The 22,272-nt window shown below is 48.4% G+C and overlaps 1 protein-coding gene across 2 annotated transcripts in view; it reads left to right on the top strand.

The window, feature by feature from the left end:
* Positions 1–17,869, top strand: part of LOC142578421 (high-affinity choline transporter 1-like) — an 89,463-nt gene extending 71,594 nt beyond the window's left edge. For both annotated transcript variants that reach the window (XM_075687809.1, XM_075687814.1), the window contains exons 8-10: positions 8,832–9,049; positions 10,224–10,495; positions 11,502–17,869. In XM_075687809.1, the coding sequence (XP_075543924.1) occupies positions 8,832–9,049; positions 10,224–10,495; positions 11,502–11,958 (947 nt within the window). In that variant the 3' untranslated portion in view covers positions 11,959–17,869. The remainder of the gene's footprint in view (positions 1–8,831; positions 9,050–10,223; positions 10,496–11,501) is intronic.
* The last annotated feature ends 4,403 nt before the right edge of the window (positions 17,870–22,272 follow it).

Below are 22,272 nucleotides of genomic sequence, written 5' to 3' on the forward strand. Positions count from 1 at the left end.
AACTAAAAGCAGCAACCGATGGAGGTGCGGTTGCTGCTCGTCGAACTGACGAAGATCCTCCGCCGCCGACGAAGACGCCGAAAAAACTACCTCGACGACATAACGACACGCCGTCGTCCCGACGAAGTCTGGAAGCAAATAATACGACGACGGAAGACGACCTGACGACGCGACGTTCCAGCTTCAGTTCAACACGACGCAACCGTGATCCGACGCCGAGACCTAACTGCAATGCCAGACAAAGAACCACCGACCTCGACGTGCTTCTCGACGGCCACGCAGTTACCGCCTTAGCGGACACAGGGGCCGATTACTCGGTAATGAGTGGACACATCGCTGCCCAGTTGAAGAAAGTTAAAACTGCATGGGAAGGCCCTCAAATTCGAACCGCTGGAGGACACCTCATTACGCCGACTGGAATCTGCACGGCAAGAATAACCGTTCATGACCGGACTTACCCTGCCACCTTCGTTATCCTCCAACAGTGTTCACGAGACGTCATTCACGGCATGGACTGCCTCAACCAACACGGCGCAATCATAGACCTGAAGTCAAAATCGATAACGCTGTCGGAAGATCAAGCGATACCACCGGAGAGCTCTAGTAGTCATGACGCCTTGAGTGTGCTCGAAGATCAAGTGAGCATCCCGCCTCGCTCGAGCATTGTTATTTCGGTCGGCACAGAAATACCCGCTAGAGGAATCGCTCGACTGCACGGAGGAAACACGAAAGTGTTGCTGACAAACTTCAGCCAGCAGTTCAAGCACATCAACAAGGGCACGACGATCGCATACATCGAGGAAATTCTGGAAACCAGCAATGCGTCTGTCCTCTCAGATTCTGCCGCATGTATCCCTACCACCGTAGTTCCCGAACCAGGCTTCGACATAAATCCAAGTCTCCCCATGATTAAGCAACAACAGCTGAGAAGCTTACTTCGACGATACAAAGAGTGCTTTTCGACGTCATCAAGGATTCGACAAACGCCAGTCGCAAAGCATCGCATAATAGCCCATGAGTGTGCTCGACCACTCCGCCAGAGCCCTTATCGAGTTTCTACACGAAAACGTGAGGCTATAAGGCACCAAGTCGACGAAATCCTGCGCGACGACATCATCCAGCCGTCCAAAAGCCCGTGGGCATCTCCTGTAGTCTTGGTGCAGAAAAAGGACGGAACCCTACGTTCCTGCGTCGATTATCGTCGTCTGAACAAGATTACAAAGAAGGACGTACACCCCCTCCCACGAATAGACGACGCATTGGATCGGCTCTGCAACGCTAAATACTTCTCGTCGATGGAGCTCAAGTCTGGTTATTGGCAAATAGCAGTCAACGAAAGAGATCGCGAAAAGACCGCCTTCATCACCCCAGACGGCCTCTAAGAGTTCAAGGTTATGCCATTCGGACTGCGCTCGGCGCCTGCAACGTTCCAGCGCCTGATGGACACGGTTTTAGCAGGATTGAAGTGGCAGACTTGTCTCGTTTACTTGGATGACGTCGTCCTCTTCGCCGGAAATTTCGACGATCACCTCAGGCGGCTTGCGACAGTACTAGAGGCCATCAAGTCATTGGGGCTTACTCTGAAGCCGGAAATATGCCGCTTCGCTTACGATGAGCTTCTGTTCCTAGGCCACATAATCAGCAAATCTGGTGTGCGTCCAGACCCGCAAAAGACAGCTGCCATCGCACAATTCCCGCAACCCATCGACAAGAAGGCAGTGCGTAGATTCCTTGGCATGTGTGCCTACCACAGGCGCTTTGTCAAGGACTTTTCACGCATCACTGAGCCGTTGTCACGTCTAAGTAAATGTGATGTTGAGTTCAAGTGGGAAACGCCGCAGGCCGACGCATTTGAAGAACTCAAACAACGCATGCAGTCGCCGCCGGTACTTGCGCACTTCGACGAGTACGCCGATACAGAAATCCATACTGACGCCAGTAGCCTAGGCCTCGGTGCCGTTCTAGTCCAGAGGAGAAACGGAGTTGAACAGGTGATAGCTTACGCTAGCCGGTCGCTGTCAAAAGCGGAAGGCAACTGTTCTACGACCAAAGAGGAATGTCTCGCCATCGTTTGGGCTACACCTAAATTTCGCCCTTATCTTTATGGCAGGCCATTGAAAGTCGTCAGCGACCATCACGCGTTGTGTTTGCTAGCGAATATAAAGGATCCTTCAGGACGACTCAGACTACAAGAATACGACATCACTGTAACCTACAAGTCCGGACGAAAACACTCCGATGCCGATTGCCTATCACGCGCCCCCAGTGACCCGCCGCCGCAAGATGACGAGAATGACGACGCCTTCCTTGGAATGATAAGCGCGGAAGAGTTCGCTGAACAGCAACGGGCAGACCCGGAGCTAAAAGGCCTCGTGAAATATTTGGAAGGGCACACTGACGTTGTTCCAAGGGCATTTAAGCGCGGATTATCTTCCTTCACGCTTCAAAACAATATACTTGTGAAGAAGAACTTCTCACCAGTCCGCGCCAACTACCTTCTTGTTGTTCCGTCGGCGCTGCGTCCAGAAGTACTGCGCGCCCTACATGACGATCTGGCCGCCGGGCACCTCGGCTTCTCCCGGACGCTATCGAGGATACAAGAAAGGTATTACTAGCCGCGCCTAACCGCCGACGTCGCCAGTTACGTCAAGACATGCCGAGCCTGTCAACGACGCAAGACACCACCGACAAGGCCAGCAAGGTTACTACAGCCGATTGAACCTCCTCGTCGACCATTCCAGCAGATTGGGATGGATTTGTTGGGGCTGTTTCCAACGTCAACATCCGGGAATAAGGGGATCGTTGTGGCGACGGACTATCTCACCCGCTTCGCTGAAACTAAAGCTCTACCAAAAGGCAGCGCAGCCGAAGTGGCGAAATTTTTCGTCGAGAACATCCTGCTGCGACATTGTGCCCCAGAAGTCCTCATCACCGACAGAGGAATGGCTTTTACAGCAGAGCTCACCCACGCCATTTTGCAATATAGCCAGACAAGCCACAGGACAACTGCCTACCATCCGCTAACGAATGGTCTCACGGAGCGCCTAAACAAGACCCTCGCCAACATGCTAGCGATGTACGTCGACGTTGAACACAAGACGTGGGACGCGGTCCTGCCGTATGTAACCTTTGCTTACAACACGGCGGTGCAAGAAACAACAGAGATCACGCCGTTCAAGTTGGTTTACGGCAGGAAACCGACGACGACGCTCGACGCCATGCTGCCGCACTTCACTGACGAGGAGGATCTTGACGTCGCTACCTATCTCCAGCGCGATGAAGAAGCCCGACAGCTCGCCCGCATACGGATCAAAAACCAGCAGCATACCGACAGCCGACACTACAACCTCCGACGACGCTTCGTCGAGTACCAGCCCGGCGACCGTGTTTGGGTATGGACCCCGATACGCTGACGAGGACTGAGTGAGAAACTATTGCGACGCTATTTCGGACCCTACAAGGTCATCCGACGTATTGGCGCACTGGACTATGAGGTGGTGCCAGACGGCATTTCGCATTCACAGCGGCGCCGCGCACCATCTGAAGTGGTCCACGTGGTGCGTCTTAAACACTTTCACGGACGTTGACGAACTTTCCTTTTTGTTGTTTTCTTTGCTACGAGTGCTTCTTTATTACTTTCGTTTGTGTGCAGCATCGGGTCGATGCTTTTTAAGAGGGTGGTATTGACACGTGTACTTATTTGTCTTTATCGGGTGATATGTTTCACCGCCTAACAAATGTTATTGTACAGCGCAGGACGCGCCTGCATATGTCGGAACCTTCTGGAATGTTATCGATGCTTCCATCCGCTGTCTGTGACAGAACCTTCTGTAATCTGATCGCATGTGTGCGCGACGCGAATAATGTAGAACTTTGTGGAAGGCACGCGGGTCCCAGCGATTACTCTGGAACATTTGACGACTGATGTATAAAAGCCGACGCGCTTCACCCGCTGGTCAGATTTTCGACAATCGCCGACTGTGTTCGCCGCTCTCGTTGTGCTTTATGTGCAGCCTATTTTGTGGGCACAGGTTCGCCCAATAAAAGCTAGTTTTGCCTTTCACAGTATTGCTACTGTGTTCCTTGACGTCACTACCACGTGACAATATGGATAGAATTGAACATGCTCTCAGGAACGGAGGAAGCCTAAAAGCAGGGAAGAAGAAACTAGGAATTGGCAAGAATCAGATGTATGCGCTAAGAGACAAAGCCGGCAATATCATTACTAATATGGATGAGATAGTTCAAGTGGCTGAGGAGTTCTATAGAGATTTATACAGTACCAGTGGCACCCACGACAATAATGGAAGAGAGAATAGTCTAGAGGAATTCGAAATCCCACAGGTAACGCCGGACGAAGTAAAGAAAGCCTTGGGAGCTATGCAAAGGGGGAAGGCAGCTGGGGAGGATCAGGTAACAGCAGATTTGTTGAAGGATGGTGTGCAGATTGTTCTAGAGAAACTGGCCATCCTGTATACGCAATGCCTCATGACTTCGAGCGTACCAGAATCTTGAAAAATGCTAACATAATCCTAATCCATAAGAAAGGGGACGCCAAAGACTTGAAAAATTATAGGCCGATCAGCTTACTGTCCGTTGCCTACAAAGTATTTACTAAGCTAATTGCATATAGAATCAGGAACACCTTAGGCTTCCGTCAACCAAAGGACCAGGCAGGATTCCGTAAAGGCTACTCAACAATATACCATATTCACACTATCATTCAGGTGATAGAGAAATGTGCGGAATATAACCAACCCATATATATAGCTTTCATTGATTACGAGAAAGCGTTTCATTCAGTCGAAACCTCAGCAGTCATGGAGGCATTGCGGAATCAGGGTGTAGACGAGCCGTATGTAAAAATACTGAAAGATATCTATACCGGATCCACAGCCACCGTATTCCTCCATAAAGAAAGCAACAAAATCCCAATAAAGAAAGGCGTCAGGCGGGGAGATATGATCGCTCCAATGCTATTCACAGCGTGTTTACAAGAGGTATTCAGAGACCTGGATTGGGAATAATTGGGGATAAAAGTTAATGGAGAATACCTTAGTAACTTGCGATTCGCTGATGATATTGCCTTGCTTAGTAATTCAAGGGACCAACTGCAATGCATGCTCACTGACCTAGAGAGGCAAAGCCGGAGGGTGGGTCTAAAAATTAATCTGCAGAAAACTAATGTTCGACAGTCTCGGAAGAGAACAGCAGTTTACGATAGGTAGCGAGGCACTGGAAATGGTAAGGGAATACATCTACCTAGGGCAGGTAGTGACTGTGGACCCGGATAATGAGACTGAAATAATCAGAAGAATAAGAATGGCCTGAGGTGCGTTTGGCAGGCATTCTCAGATCATGAACAGCAGGTTGCCATTATCCCTCAAGAGACACGTACGGGGCAGAAACCCGGAGGCTTACGAAAAGGGTTCTACTTAAATTGAGGACGACGCAACGAGCTATGGAAAGAAGAATGATAGGTGTAACGTTAAGGGATAAGAAAAGAGCAGATTGGGTGAGGGAACAAACGCGAGTTAATGATGTCTTAGTTGAAATCAACAAAAAGAAAGGGGGGGAGGGGGGGGGCATGGGCAGGTCACGTAATGAGGAGGGAAGATAACCGATGGTCATTAAGACTTACGGAATGGATTCCAAGGGACGGGAAGCGTAGCAGAGGGCGGCAGAAAGTTAGGTAGGCGGATGAGATTAAGAAGTTTGCAGGGATAACATGGCCACAATTAGTACATGACCGGGGTAGTTGGAGAAGTATCGGAGAAGCCTTTGCCCTGCAGTGGGCGTAACCAGGCTGCTGATGATGATGATGATGACACAGCTTGCGCTCGATTGTCGGCACAACGTCGCAACACGGATGGGTCTATGTAACGTCACCGGCAGAATATCACAGGCGTCCACAAGCCGAATGAGTCCTCTCTGCTGCTTCTGTTAAGAGTCGTTGAAGAAAAACTGTCTACTTTCTACTAAAATACAAATTTCTCTTAGAGAAAAAAAACTTTTAAGAAAAAAAAAACACGCTCCTCGAGGTATGTCCTCAGACTTTTTAAAAACTTGCAGAAAGATCTATTTCCTAGGTGAAAGAGGCTATAGGATAAGCGAGCGCAACAGAACATAATCTACTGTGCCGTTTACAGCTTCATTTTTCTTAACGTAGCGTGGTTGGATTATTAATGTACACACAACACACCCGCTTAAAGGGAAGCTGAAACGGTTATCAATTTCCATGAATTGCTGGGATTGGGAAGAACAGACCTAATAATTTACGGTTCCGAAATTTTTTTCTTCGTTTTGTTAATATAGGAGGCAGAAATCACTTTCTAAATCACCCCCGCGGACACGCCCCCATCGCTTCCCGGAGCGCCGGGTGAGGTGGTCGCCAGAGGAGAGAACCGGCGAGAGTGACGTCACGCGCGGGGACCGAGCTGCCGGACCGGCGTGCTGACATGTGTTGGCATGCCTCTTTCTGTCCTGCGCTTTACTGAACGACGCTACGAGATATTTGCCGCGGCCGCTCACGTTTGTTTTCTTTTGCGATTTTCGTAAACTGTTCTTTCCTTCGGTGCTGCGTCAGTGCCTACAGCCAAGGGCGCCCAACATGCCCTCGTTCTGTGCAGCATTCGGCTGCGCGAACACAGGCGGGCGAGGCGATGTGGTGTTTCACAGGTTCCCGAAGGACAAGAAGCTTGCAGCGCAGTGCGGTGAGGAGAGATAAGTTCGTGCCGACGAAATCAACTGTGCTGTGCTCGGACCATTTCCGCAATAGCCGGATAGCCTTACGACAAATGCGGAAACACGTTGTTGCTAGCGTTGCTATACTCCGTTTCATACATCAGGTGCAACGCTGTGGAGGCTTGAGATACTTCTTGCAGTGGCTGCGTTCGCACTTAGAAAAAGTTCGGTGTTTCTTGACCCAATTTTTGAGAAAATTTTTCATATATAAGCTCAGTTCTGAATGAAAAAAAGAAGAATTTACCCATAGAAACACTACGGCTGCTAACACGTTCTTTTAAATCAATTTTCTTTTCGGCATTTTTTAAATGCAGCCCGTCGCGGCAGCTTCACGTGCATGCTCGCGCGAACAAACGCCGCTGCCACGCTGCGAAGCATAGACGGAAACGCGCGCAGTAGTAAATTTTGGTGACCGGACTTCGTGCGTAGCTTCCACAGCGTTGCACCTGAGGTATGAAATGGAGTATAGGCTTGCCTAGTGACATTCGACGTACGCTTGCAGTTATCGTGTTTACCACACGGCGGTGCTAAAACTGCCTAATATCTTTAGGTCAACACTAGCATGGAGCACGCATACCGATTCTTGATTGAGCCACAATCGCAAAGTCGTCAAACCATAGTATGAATATTGCACATATAATACCTCTGGCCATCTCTGGATGTGTATGATAAGCAACTTCCATGGCTGTACCTCGCAGCACTGCATGTGCGCACTTTGAAACGCGGCACTTATGTTCGCGATCGTGTATCAACACTCAAAAAACCACGGGACTTTACACAAGCAGCGGCAAGGTGCTCGACATCGCGGAATTGCACCCGTGTTTACAATCTAATGAGAAGTTAGTGCTTCGGCATTCTTCCAGCAGCAAGTTCCCAGTGACACATTAGCGCATTTTTTCTCCCGTCATTGGAACGTGCAGCTACATGAAAAAAACAACAACATACATACCAGCTAAGATTTCCAACGCGCGAGAAGGTGCACACATCGCTCTCGCTTTTGGCACACTCAACATCGTCGTTGCCGCCGTTGCCGCCATCGTTTTCCGTATCGGCTGTCTGTTCGAACACGTACGGCGAAAATACAAGCTGTCCGAGACAGCGAGAACGTTCCATAATGCTTACAACTCAGCTATGAAGCCAGAACAGAACAGCGTGCTTACGCTCTGAAACGGCGGCGCCGACCGGCGACTGCCGCGAGTGACGTCACAGCGGCCCCGACCAATCACGGCCAACAGCGGCGTTCGCGCGATACCCTGAGGCGCTGGTGCGCGTTTTCATGAAAAAACAGCCGCTTGCGCTTGTTTCCGCCCTTTTTGAACCAGATATTCGTGCTCAGGAGACTCAAAACTGTAGAATGCCGTAGAGAACTCATTTTTTTTCGAAAAGTGTTTCAGCTTCCCTTTAAGCGTGATAAATATGCATTAAATCAGAAACCGCAAGAACGTGGCAAAGTGATCGTGCACGCTTGAGCGCATCGATTAAAAAACACTCGATTTTGTTGAAAAGTGAAGAAATGTACGACGTGAGCATTCTTGGCTGGAAATGAGGCGAACCGCCGGAGTGAGCGAGCGCTCAGATTAGTGAGGTGAATGCGGAATGTTAAAACAACAAAACACGTTAAGCACATACGTCACCGGGAGTTTGTCGCCAAGTCAAATTTTGGGGCTTAAGGTCACAACTCAACTCTGAGGCTATCAGGGACGCCTTATGGACTCCGGAATAACTTCGAGTACACGTGATGTTTTTTAACATGCACCTGAATGCAAGTGCACGAGCGTGTTTTTTTTTCCTTTTACCGTCCGTCTCAATCAGAATACGGCCGCCGTGGTCGGGAATCGAACCCGCAACCTCGAGCTCAGCAGCGGAGTGCCATACAGAGCCATCGCAGCGGGTGCGCGCATTGAGCGTGAATAAATTAGCGAACACGAGTGGCAGGAACGACATGCAAGAGAGCACTAGAGTGACTGCCTTGACTATAGACCATGCACGAGAGTGACTTGGCGATTCTTGAGTTTTGTACCGGAGAGTGCGGCGTCTACCGGAGTGCGCGAATAGGCTGGCGAGCGAGTGACTGACTGTGTGCGCAGGGTGGAACGAGACGGCATTCACGGGTCCGCTGCCCCTCGACAAGGATCACACATCGCTGGTGCTGCCCATGGTGCTGCAGTTTCTGACTCCCGGCTTCGTCTCGTTCGTCGGGCTGGGCGCCGTGTCGGCTGCGGTCATGTCCTCATCGGACTCTTCCATCCTCAGCGCGGCCTCCATGTTCGCCAGAAACGTCTACAAGCTCATCTTCAGGCAAAATGCGAGTCTATTGACTTTTTGCTTTACATATAGTGTACAGCGGCGCCGTCGCTGCGTGTTAAATGTGCAGGTGCGTTCTTTATTTGCGCATGAAAAAGAGAATATTGCAGCCGTGGGCACTATTCAGCGACGTCAAGGCGCCAGTGAAATATGGAAAAAAATGAGATGTAGAATTTGGCATCTCAATGAAGCTCCGATGATTAATCTATTCACGTTGGGAAAGGGAGACCAAAGGAAACGCGGACAGGAAAAAGAAAGTTCGGCAAAATAGAGCAGTGTGTCTGTGTGGCTCGCATCTTCCCACGCTATTGAGGTCTGCGGACTCATGGCGGCCTAATTTTCCTTTCGGCGCTACTTTCAGGTTTAGCAGGGTGTTGTTCTTTCTCTTTAATTCCCCCTCCCCTCTTATTTTCCACCCCCCCTCCCGCCACCTTATAAAAAAAAACAGCCTTGCGGTGAAGCTTTTTTTTTTTTTGCACGTACAGTCTATTTCCAAATGAGCATGCATTTACCAAAGTTGACATATAGCACACAGCTATACACACATACATATATGAATATATGAAAAACCTGAATATTCGATCATGTCGCAAGTATACTTGCGACATGATCGAATATTCAGGTTTTGCCAACGAAAGTGACCTCCTAAGCGCACCCTCCCCTGACCACCTTACAAGTAGATATCTTGACGTGAAAACGAAACGAAATTCTGTCCCTTCCCGTCATTCTTTTTTTCCTTTCTTAGAAAAAGCGCATTTTCCATGTTGGGTCTAGTTGTTTAGCTGACATATGCAGTCTGTTTGTCAATAGGAGCTAATTCTGCAAAGTTGTAGCTGTAGCTGGCGAAAAGTAGGTGCAACAATCGTTAGTATGCTGCCGAGCTGCGTGTCTGTCCAATGCTCAGTAGAAGTAAAAATTACACAAGTTGGTATACTGTATGTTGTACACGGCAAAAAAAAAAAAACACCGCGAACAGCAAATATTCGGGAAGAGGCAGCGCTCATCCTGTCCGTTCCTGTTCTTCTGTCGTCTGCTGTTCGCGCTGTTTCTTTTTTTTGTCACCTCTGTCTCCAATATGACAAAGAACTGTTCAGTAGTGCTCTGTCGCAGTCGCGGCCCTTCTCGTGCACCCTGACCATGCAGGGAAACAACGTCGGGATGTCGCCTATTTGCAGGCCTCCGAGCGGGAGGTGATCTGGGTGATGCGCGTGGCCATCCTGTTTGTGGGCGCTATGGCCACCGCCATGGCACTGACCGTCAAGTCCATCTACGGTCTCTGGTACCTGTCCTCGGACCTCGTCTTCGTCATCCTCTTTCCGCAGCTCGTCTGCGTTGTCTACATAAAGCACCACTGCAACACGTACGGCTCCCTCGGCGCTTACATCATTGGCCTACTCCTGCGTGGATTGGGAGGCGAAGACATCCTCGGTCTCCCAGCGGTCATCAGGTATGCGCAAACGACAACATGGAACTACTTGCAGCGTTAGGAGTGCGACGGGGTGCAGCAACCGCGGAGAAGTTGACGTCAGGCATTTGATTCGTGAAGCTACTTCAGCAGCTTCATGAATCTGTAAGGGCACCTGTATTAGTTGGCCAAGAGGGGAGAGCTTGCAGGTTTTTATTTACTAATAGCATAATAAATTAGCGCAAATATGTCAGTTTCCATCAATAAGGAACGTTTCGTGTTATAGTGGTATTCAATACTTATCGGCGTACCGTGTATGATTCTTTTAGCAACGGCTGTTTCATGATATGCAAGTTGACCCGTTAGCTTCTTCACATGGGAAAGAGTGGGAAGCGCCTGAAAAGTGCTTCTCGTGCTGAGTGACGCACAGGTGAGCGGCTGTGTTATTTTAGTCAGAATGGCGGTAAGCAATCAATAACTACTTGGGCAGCGTCCCGACATGGCACCTGTCTCCCCCTCTTCATCCTGCTTATGTGAAGCTCAAGCTAAGTGGCGTGTCCTTTTGTGAAGTGAAACCTATCGATCACAAATTTTGATGCCTCATAATTCTGCGCCACAAGATTTCCTTGTGATGCGCTAGTCTTCAACTGTCATAAGAACAAAAAACTCTAACTGTATAATCGAAAACCAAAGAAACCATTGTTAACGACCCGTCTTTGTGAACGTAACGCCAGGGCCAGAATTCACAAATCTTTTTGTTCGTAAGTGCTGTTTTTCATTGGCTGATCGCCTTCGCTAATAATATGTCCTACATCACTATTGGCTGGCACGAACGCGTCAAGCATAAGAACGTTTTGTGTATACGGGCCCTGATAATTATTTTGTTCGCTGGTCAAATAATGCAGCTGCATTAATACTGTTTTTGTATCTACTATAGCTTCTTGTAAATGTTTTAAAGTCTGAAAGCATCCTGCATATATGCGTGCGAGCAAACTTTCTGCGTATGTAGACTACCCGTACAACACGATGTGCCCGTATTCCTGCCCAGGTACCCATTCTACGACGAAAAGGACGGCCAGCTTTTCCCATTCCGTACGCTTGCCATGCTGACCAGCCTGGCGAGCATCCTCTCCATCTCGGCGCTAACACGCTGGCTCTTCGAGAGCGGCACCCTGCCGGCGCGGTTCGACGTATTCCACTGCGTCGTCAACATTCCGGAGGACATCATGAAGGTACAGGAGCCCCACGAGGGCGAGATGACGGTGCTCAACGCGGGCGGCCTCGTCAAGAGCTACCAGACCGAAATGAACGGCCGCGTCAACCCGGCGCTAAACCTGCACCCCGAGGAAGACGTCGAGGGGTTCCAGGTCAAGCCATCCGCAGCTGTTGGAGCCGACCCACTGTCTCCTTTTGGCGGCGGGCCGCTCTCCACCACTGCAGCGCAGCCGCCGCCGCTCGGCGACAGGGGTAACGCGCTCTCATCTGAAGACACTACCAAGCTCTAGGCTTGGCAGGGGTTCGGACGAGCCCCGGAGACGCACGGGTCCCATAGTTCGCCCCGCTTCGGGCGGGCCCCCTGTCGCCCGATCCTTCTCCTATGTCCACTGGCGCGCGTGAGCCGGCCCCCTACTCTCCAACCACGTCCCCCGTGTCTCGCCCGTGTTTCTCGTGTGTGTGCGTGTTTGTCCTGTCCGCGCCACTCGCCGTTTGGCGTACGCGGTGGTATGGAGCTGCGCTCAGTCGCTTCGACGCCGGTAGCAAACGTGTGGGAGAAGGGCATAACGCCCAATATTACCGCGCAAGCCGTTCTCTCGCTGAAAATGGCGAATCGTATTACCGTCATTTTTTGGGCATCTACAGACAGCAAGGGAATGCGTGGCAGAGTTGCCTATAGGAAGGGAAGTGGCGTAGAACAATCATTTTGGAAGGTAATGGAGCGGTGCACTACTGCAGGTACTTGCGTTTAAAAAGAATGGAAACACGATTTATATTTAATGTTCCTGGGCGTTCTGCTGCCGTAAGTCACCAAGCTGTCCTTCTCAGGTCAGCGCAGTATCCGAAAAGACTGGAAACACTGATCGGCCCTGCGCTCGGGAACGATCCAAGCGAAATCGACCCGACAGGGACGTCGATGCCAAGCTACGGTGGTTGTATGTGGCATGGCGGGCACTTGAATATTTCGGTTCATTTACCGAATGAATGTTGGCATAACGAATGCAGATACATTCTAGCAAACTAATTACTGAACTAGCGGTATTTTTACAAGTCCGCAATCAGCAATAGTTTAGTGGTTGCCTAATGTTCTTAAGAAATACGTTCCATTATAGACTGCTGAGAAGGATCATCATGCGAAAACAGTACTGAAATGCATGTGACAGGGCCAGTGAAAACACGTTCTCTCGAGCCAAACATTCGCCGCGCTATCTGCTTTGGAACACACACAGTGTTATGACCGAAACCATTGCGGTGCCGCGAAATTTATCAAATAGATACGCACAAGACAAGCCTACATTCTGTGCTTGCTTATGTGTCCCACTGTACGCTGGTGTTTGAGCGACCAGCGATTATAACTGGCTATTACAAATAGGAGCGATTGTACCGTTCTTGCTAAAACATTAGGAATACAACAATAAGATTAGGTCATGTGCAGCCTTGCAGTCGCTGTTTCCAGCTGACAAGATTTGATGTACTGAATACTTCGTATCGTATAGAATTTCTCCCTCTCTACTGGTTGAATGCCACCTGGTTGCCGCCTGAATGGTATGCTTTACACCTCGCAGACTTCAGTGGCGTCCGAACGCGGAGTTAAGCGCCACATCTTACGTCCAGCATTGAAGTCTGCGCGTTTATTTTGATAGCCAGAACTCGTGCAGCTCAGCGAAGGGGCCCATTCGTGTTAAGTATAAATGCTCGTCGGGGCAAAATATAGAATTCCAAGCTAATCGCTTTATGCGAAACAAATGTAAAGCGCTGTCTTGTGAGGACCCATGGACGAATTTTATCTTTCCATAGTTACAAAAATTGGAGCATGATACTACCTTTGCTGCGCCTCAGCTGCCCACTAGAAGCGAAATGAACCCAGCAGCGAGAGCTCATGTATTCTGTCTGAGTCAAAGGGACCACTTCCACGCTAAGTGTGACCATTATTGGTTTCCAAATAATCAAATTCGGCTCTAATAACCGACACATAGCGTGCTGCTCTTGTTGGTGCATACTACATCGCAGTGAAAGGGTGAAGCGCATTCCAGGTTAGGAACAGCGTTTGTCCTCATGTGTTTTAATGTGAAGTGTCTTCCTTTCGCGCTCCTCTCTTCCACTCTGCTCGTATCACGCACTAAGTCGGCACGCTGTGATCATTGGCGCGACATGAAGGCGCACACACGCTGTTAGGAGAGCTAAAGGTGGGCCCCTTTCCTGTGCTCGTCGGAAGACAGCCACAAAAGTGCAGCTCGTGTCCCAACCTCGGGAGGTGCCCGTTGACCGAACGCGCTAATTTTCACGTTTGAATCGTTGAGAGGCAAAATTACAGCCATTGCCGGCAACGCTAGAAGACGAGAGGTTACATTTGTTCCGCGTTTCCGGCTGTACAAGCCTAAAGCGCTGAAAGGCGAGAGCTATCGCCGACAGTGTTCCACCTGTCTACACTAACCGGAGAGAAGCATGCTGCACCAACCAAGTTGTAACTGGAAACGTATTTCCTTTTATCATCTCTCATTCTCCTGTGCAAGCGATGTGCACTCCCGGCTCCTACACATCCGGCGCGCAACAGGGTGGCTTCTATAGAGTATTGACATCTGTGAGACGCACCGCGAGTTCGTTGTGTCAAACAGACATGTTGTGACAATCACGTTATGCAGCGCGCGAGCATAGAGCCGTCGGTATTTTTTGGGAAAGTTTATTGCGGGGAGCTATCCCCCTTACTCGTTGTGGTCGATAACTCAATGTTGTAAGCGCGATGACAATCAAGTTTATAGTGCACTGTGATCGTGGTACTTTTCGTTGGAGTGATATATACGCACTTTTTCTTCAGTGACAATCAATAGCCATGGACGTGGTGACAATGTGAGCCACGTGCGAAGGCCTGACGGCACAGGGTCTCGACAATCCTGCTATACTGTATACAGCAGCAAAGCATTTACGATGAACTTGAGGAACACCACCGCGGCACGCAGCTGCGGGGGGAGATCGAAAGCTGCCTGTCTTGGTTATCACGGTGAAACTTGGGATGCTATACACAATATACGCAACGTAGGTGAATGTGCTATTTTCTGACCTCATACTTGAATTAACAGCGTAGTCGGAAATAGGAGTGCTTAGCGCAGATAAAATAAAGCGTGTATATACTACAAGCCACCCTATTCGGAGCGCAAATTCGGAAGCTCGGGCGATGTTAACTCTAGGTGCATGCAGCGTGCAGGCTACGTTTACGAATGCGTTCCAGCTAGCGTGAACTTAGTAAAAGAAACAGATAAACAAACAAACAAAAATAGAGCTGCAGTGGTCATGTAAACGCTAACAAATGCTGAATTATGTTGCAAGCGACGAGGTTCACGCGTCAGGTTCTGTCCGAGGGATAGTAAACATTACAAGACAAAAATAAATAAATAATGGGGGGTGGGGAGGGGTCAAGTACGCGGCTGATTTCGACCGTGGTACCTGAGGTCACGATGAGCTCATTTGCCTACCTTGTGTTGTTCAAGGATCAAAGAGTGCCACTCCTTACAACGCGGCAAACATTCTATCGCGCTGTTTGTTTCGTCGTGACAAGGCATTTCTGCGAAATTCTCCATTTGCAGCATGCCCACGCATTTTCGTTATGTGACTTGTTGAACAGTGCATGATTATTCCATTTCTTGAACATATCGTTTCACACTTCGCATACATCTTCGGACGCGAAAAAAAGAAGTTATATTAAGCGCATTGCCCTCTAGCGTGCTCTGTTCAGCTGTTTGGATGTGTTAGTTGCACGCGCAAACCGATGTGTTGCAGGTGCTGCGAATAACTTATATATATGTACATATGTATTATTTATCGTCACTGCTTTGTGAACCAGTTAGAGACTTGATTGCTGAGCAATATTTTCGCATATTGACAGAGCCCTCGTACTTATACACTTTGTTCAAGGATGCACTCACTATTAGCGGAATCCTTGCTTGGACTGTGAGAAGGCAAGAATGACTGTTCCCACGATATTTCAAGACAAAACATATCTAGGCCGTAGCAGGCTAGGCGTTGGTTGATGTTAATGCTTGACGTATCTATAGGCGTTATTTTACAATTTTTCCGTCATCACTGTAAGCCCTGCTCCAACGGTATTGTTATTTCGTTGTGTCATTGTAAGCCGCGTCAGGTGTTACCTGTTGTAGACCTCTAGCTGTTGACAATCAAGCCACATCTTGTATTATGACATCGCACCAAAGAAATTGCGACGATGTGTGCAGCCATGTTTTGAGATATTTAAGTGCAATTATGTGCCCGTACGTAACGTTAAGATCAAGTTGAAGGGGCACAGGATGGTTGAAGTTGCGTCTGGCTCTTGGCGCGAGTGCTCGCAGATAGTACGGATTGTTGTTATCCCGTCTATCGGCGAAGCTAAGCGCTAATTTCGGAAGCCGGAGCTACGCAGGTTATAGTTCAGAATAAGCGTGGCGCTGGGAATCCGACAAATAAACGGGTCAGTTTGAAGGTTGTCCCATCCGGTGCGGCATGCTATACACGGCGGCAGCAAATTATTGAGGGCGCTTTCGCCAAATGCAGCCGCACAGGGAGAAGAAACGAAATTTCGTGCGACGGCAAACGTGAACGGTGTTGCTGGAGTAGCGTAAAAGTATTGCTGGAATTAAGTTACAGCGGTAAGCCTACCGCTGAAGTGCACCAATGTTTTTGTTGTTTCTATTGCTTTGAAATGTAAATCGAAATGACAAAGTTAAATTTATCGCACGCGTTACCAAAGCTGTTCGAGATTTGCCCATTCTCGAGTATTCACCGGCCGCTAATTTGTGTATTTTCTCTGCATTACGCAATAAGAACGGGCATTGGCGTTTTGTTTTTTCTATTCCACCCAAATGAAGCAAGCGACGCCACATTCAACCAACTCGACTCGAACACGTCATGGCCTGTCGTAGTGACAGTGCAACTCGTTATAATTAAGATGTTACTTGGCTAGTTACTCCGCATTTAAAAGCTTACGCGAAATTTTACTGTTTTGATGTACTCCAGCTTCGCGTTTACGTCCAAGCCCAGCTGCCGTAGGAGCCATATACCAGACCTCGTGGGTGCCATTTTCGAAACGTTTGTGCAATAGGCACCCTGCAGCCCACTGCCCTTCGTGATGCTTAAGGGTTCGCGTTTTATAGTACACAGATTCAATTCATTTGAAATTGTAACGGAGTTTAATCCCATTATCAAATGCTCCCATCGCAGCTGAGCTAGCACGGCACTTGTTTAGCGTATGCCAGGACGACGCGCAGTTTACCTGCAAGTTCTCGCATGCATATCACAAATTGTGATGTTATTTATACGTGCATACACTTACATCAGACCATAAAAAAATAAAGTTATCTTGTTTTACTGATGGTAGGTATCATGTTGAGAGTAGCCCCAGGCTTTCTTTTTTACTTTGTTTCTTTCGGTTGTTTCGCCTATCATTCGTGTTATTCCCGCTTTGTATTATTCTGTCGTCGTGTGTAAAGTGTCTGACAAACAGCGAGTACGCCAGATTTCCTAATTACCAAAGAAACCGTTTTTTTTTATTTCTTTCCGCCCTGATCGCTGCAACCATAACGCCACGTTCGCTCGTGGCAGGAGATGTAATGAAAAAAAAAAAGATGCAGTCACCTTTATCCTTTTCTGGACTTTCTAATATCCAAATAGTTTGCCCGCTCGTGGGTTGCATGTTATTTTGCGCCGATTACGGCATTAGTGGAATTTGTATTCCGCCGTGCTGTCTTCCCAGGAGTCTATAAATACGTGCAAGCTGCTAATTCAACAATCTGTGGTAAACAGATTCGTGCGTAAGATGTAAAAGATTACAGCTTGACCAGGACGTTGCGAGAACACTTAACTGGATGGAGACGGACACGTTTGACTTAAATCAAGGATCACATCATTTTCTTCGAAATTAATACAGTCGCATATCAGCTTTTTATTTTTCATTTTTATTTTTCGCTCGCTTTTGTTTTTGTTATTTCGCTCGTGCACACCGTTGGAATCTTTTAACGAAGAGCTCGGGGCTTGTGAAAAGCTTTGTACCAGCAGTCGGGTTGCTTACATCGCGTAACGACGAGCCCAAGTGTCCATGTTTACCGTGCTCCCGCACAGGAGGATATGTTCCCTCTCTCTCTTCTGCTGATGTGGCAAGCATAATAGTGTGCTTAACCTGGAGCTGCTGGCAATGCTAGAGATTGCCCGGGAGGAGGGGGGAGGAGGCGGGGGGGGAATCGTATTTTGTTGTCTTTAGCCTTGCTCGGACAGGGAGAGCACGATGTGCGCCTGCTAACGAAATGCGCAGACAGCAATATCAATCAACCTTGACAATCATGTCTTAGATGTGTGTGCGTGTGTATGCGTGTACGTGTTATTCAGATAATGTGACAGTCATGTTTCATCGTGCAAAGGGTTTACTTACGAAGTTGTTGAAAAATGCCGTAAGCATCCGACCGAAGATGCAACGAGGTAAACAATAAAGAGAGATGTACTAGTGTGTGATACGATCAGCGGTGTCTGTGTCCCTCCTTTTGTCATCGACACGCCGCGCGCACCTAGCGCCTTGTACGGGAGGCTCCGCCAACGGCGCTGCCAATGCAGGGCCCGTCGAAGGCAATGCAGAAAATGTGAGCCACAAGTATACTGTCTTTCATTAATACGAGTCTGAAGGAGAAGCTGGCGCCTTGAGAGGCGCAGGCTACGCTTCCTCGCAGGGCAACCGAAAAAAAAAAAAAGTACGAAGAGCAATGAAGAACACTGAATACAGCCTTAGAGCACAAACTTTCCTGAACTATGTTGCACTTGTTAGCTGTTACTGAATGCGCATGCCGTGCTTTTCCGGTGCGGCACGTGTTTGAAGTCAGCTTCGGGTGCTCGCGAAAAAAAAAATCATAAGTGGCCAAATTTCATTCGGAGTTTTGCACCCACTCTAGCTTAACTCACAACGCGTGTGTTGCATTTAGGTTGTTGAACTCAATATTAAGCAGTCGTTAAATTAATGAACTCGCAGATGCACGCAAACAAGTTTGAGCAGAAGTGAATCGAGCGAGGTAAGCGGTGGCCTCGTCGGCAAGTGGGATATCCTTCAAGACGTTTCCTGCTGGAGCACTTATACGATAATGCTCGAACTTTTGTGGTTCCGATTAGCTCTCGAAAATTCACTATTCCATAATTCTCCTGAACCGGGGGTCAGGCATGGATCGGAGTCTAGCCTCCTCTCACAAACCTTCATTCGTGCTTACGGTAGTATACATACATACCAGATGATGTGTAGGACGTTTTATGCCTTCCGAGCCACCTGAAAACGCCAACAGCCCTGAATAGAATTGAGTGGGCGTAGCATGCCTTTAGTGTGCGGCACCACGAACAACACGTCGATGACGTGGGTACCGCCGAGGTTTTCGTGCGGACCGCGCGCTAGGTACGATGTGTCTATAGCCGGTTCCCGCACGATTTGCATGCGGGATCGTGCCGATACCCTATGTACATACTCTTGTAGGCGCATGTGGCGCCCATCATATCTGCGTTGTGTTCAGTTGAGCTGATTTGTTGGGGGCATTGCAACCCGCTCGCTACCAGGGGTTTCAGCAAACCGTTACGACAGGCATTTTAAAGGCGACTTAAGAGCACAACACAATTGCGGCCTTTTCAGTGTCGTAGACAGGCTTGAAGTGCGATTTTATTGTTCAAATAAAGTTTGCTCGAAAGGTGCAGACGAGAGAGAGACCACTTTAGACGTCTTTACCCGAAAAAGAAATGAAAAAGAAAAGGCTTACAAGAAAGGGCAGAGAAACTACATGAGGTCGACACTTGCGAAACTTAAGAGCTTAAGACTTCACCTGAGGCCACATGTCCCACACGAGAGGTGCTTGAAATAACCCAGGAGCACTCGCCTTTTATCATCAGTATAAGAACACGTTTTCCAGCGATTATTTAAGAAGGTGTAATGGTCTATGTAAAACCAACAAACCAAAACGAAGAAAACTGATCTGCTCAGCAATTCGTGGGCCTTACGTAACTGTCGCCCATATTTCTCGGCAGCGTCTCGGGGAAAACAATTGACCCCATCCTGTGACACCAATTGACAAAAGACCTTTAAAAAATGCAACAAGGAGAAAAGCTGCTACCGCGCCATCTGCTATACGCCCTGCCGTATATGTTTCGAATTGTGTCCTTGAGACGCAATTCCAAACACTTGACTGGCGGTCTCCAGCGGTCAACTTTTCGATAAGTGGAGAATTCATTGCTCGTACTTCGTGGCATGATGCGACTAAAAGTCGCTTCTGTTCTCGCAATTTTTCTCTCTACACGTTAATTTTTTTTCTTATTCTCGAACTGTTCGAACCACTAAACAAATTCTGCCTCATGTCACCTTAATGTGGTATAAAAGGTGAAAATTGTCTTTTGCAAAAAGGCTTGCATCAATGAGAAATAACTGTACAAAGCTACGTTACCCGAAATAGGTACGAATGACATCTGATGATTTCATTCGTACCAATGATGACTGTTGTTAACAGCAACTCAATCAATCATTGGATCAATGAGCTGATGAAAGGAAGCATACATAATGTAATTCTGCACGAACAGGTGTCCCTCCCCGCATAAAAATCAAATAAATAACCCGCCCACACACACACACACACTTTAGCTGCACCACATTTTTAAATATTGCCTGTAGAAGATAGCGCATTTCTAACCCTTGATCTAAATTCCTCGAAGAAGCAGCTATTTCTTCAACGAGAAATCAAAATGCTTAATTGAAGAATTAACATAATTACGCGAATTAACCTGTTTTATTTAATTACTTTACCGGACGTATTTCAATCTACGAATTCTACGAATCTAGGAATGCGCCTGTCAGTTGGCAAGGTACTTGGAACGAATTCTAAGGACTGCATCAGTTTCAAGATATTAATCTTCGAAGTGTAAGGCGAAATGCATTGGTGCTCCGCTCCAGTCACATTTTTTTAAAGAAAACGCTGTTCTATGCATTGAACACAACAGTAACTGGAACACCAATGCATTTGGTCGGACACTTTGGAAATTCATATGTCGAAGCTAGTGCAGTCCTGAGATTTCGTTCCAAGTGGATACGCCTTACAAGGTCACTAGCTACATACAATTCGTAGGTTAAAATGTCTGCGGTAAAGTAATTAAATACAAGGTAATTAGCGGGATTATGTTCAATATTCAATTAAGCATTTCGATTTCTCGTAGAAGGAATGGCCACCTCATCGAGTAATTTACATCAAGAATTAGAATTGTGCTATCTGCAACAATCAATTTTAAATAATTTTGGTGCACCTAGAACCCCACCATATATATATATATATATATATATATATATATATATATATATATATATATATATATATATATATATATATTGTAATGGAGAAACAGAGACGACACCCTTACGCCGAGCTGGCTGTTCTATTCTAACTCTGCTTCCTCGCGCTCCCTGAGCGAGCAGCCCTGCCCGAGCTCTGGTAGGTCTTCTTTATACTCGGCCACGCTGCGACTGGTGCGCCACTGAAAGAAAAACACTTCGCAGCACCTTAGGTTTGCCGACGGACGCAGTTCTTCATTCGCGACACATGCACGGGAAGTTTGTTTCGCTATCTCTTTTCCGCGTACGAGTCGTATGCCGAGGACCGCGCACGCCAGACGTTCTCGCCCACGCGTGCGGTCATAATGAAGGGCCCTTCGAACTTTGCGCCTAATCTCTTCGAATATGACGGTGCGCATCGTTGCACCCACACCTCGTCGCCGATATTGTATTCCGGTGGCAGACGGCGGCGGCGGTCGTAGTACCGTTCTTGCGCATGTTGGGCATGCACAATCCTCTTGCGCGCCTCTGTTCGGATGTTGCGGCAAAGCGCCTGACGTGAAATGGAACGTCACACTTTTACAGGCGTGTCCAAGGTGAGTGCAGCGCCCAGCGATGGAAGTTGGCCGTACACAATCTCGTAAGGGGAGGTGCCGGTGGAGCTCTGTATTGCCGTTTTAACTGCGTATGCAGCAGCTTGAGAGGGCTCTGCCCAATCGGCTTCACTTGGCTTGTTGTTTCTACATTATTGTGCGAGTAGACGTTGAACAGTCTGGTTCGACTTCTCTTTCAGACCGTTAGCTTGGGGGTGGTACGCTGACGTGAAGTGGTGCTCAACTCCAGCTAGTTCTAAATAAGTGCGGAGTTTGCGGCTGCGCAACGTGCTCGACCTGTCGGAGATGAGCTTGTTAGGGAGGCCGTTGTTGCGTTTCGCCTGCGACACGTGGTTTTGCCGGCGCGACTGCGGCGGGGCGGCAGACATTTTGGCCCGATCGTCGTCGCCGCAACACTCATCGCCAGGTGTTTCCAGGCGCGTCTGCGGCGATGCGACCGCCTAGGGATCCTCCTCGCATTCCAGTTATTGGGCCCGAAACAGGCGATGCCAAAGCAGGGATCTCGTTCCAGTCATTGTGCCCGAAACAGGCGATGCCAAAGCAGGGATCTCATTCCAGTTATTGGGCCCGAAACAGGCGATGCCAAAGCAGGGATCTCGTTCCAGTCATTGTGTCCGACCGGCAGCGCCACGACAGGGTGCTACGAGATCGTGCGCAGCGCCACGACAGGG

This window comes from Dermacentor variabilis, chromosome 1 (assembly GCF_050947875.1).
Source record: "Dermacentor variabilis isolate Ectoservices chromosome 1, ASM5094787v1, whole genome shotgun sequence".
In the NCBI taxonomy this organism is placed as follows: Eukaryota; Metazoa; Arthropoda; class Arachnida; order Ixodida; family Ixodidae; genus Dermacentor; species Dermacentor variabilis.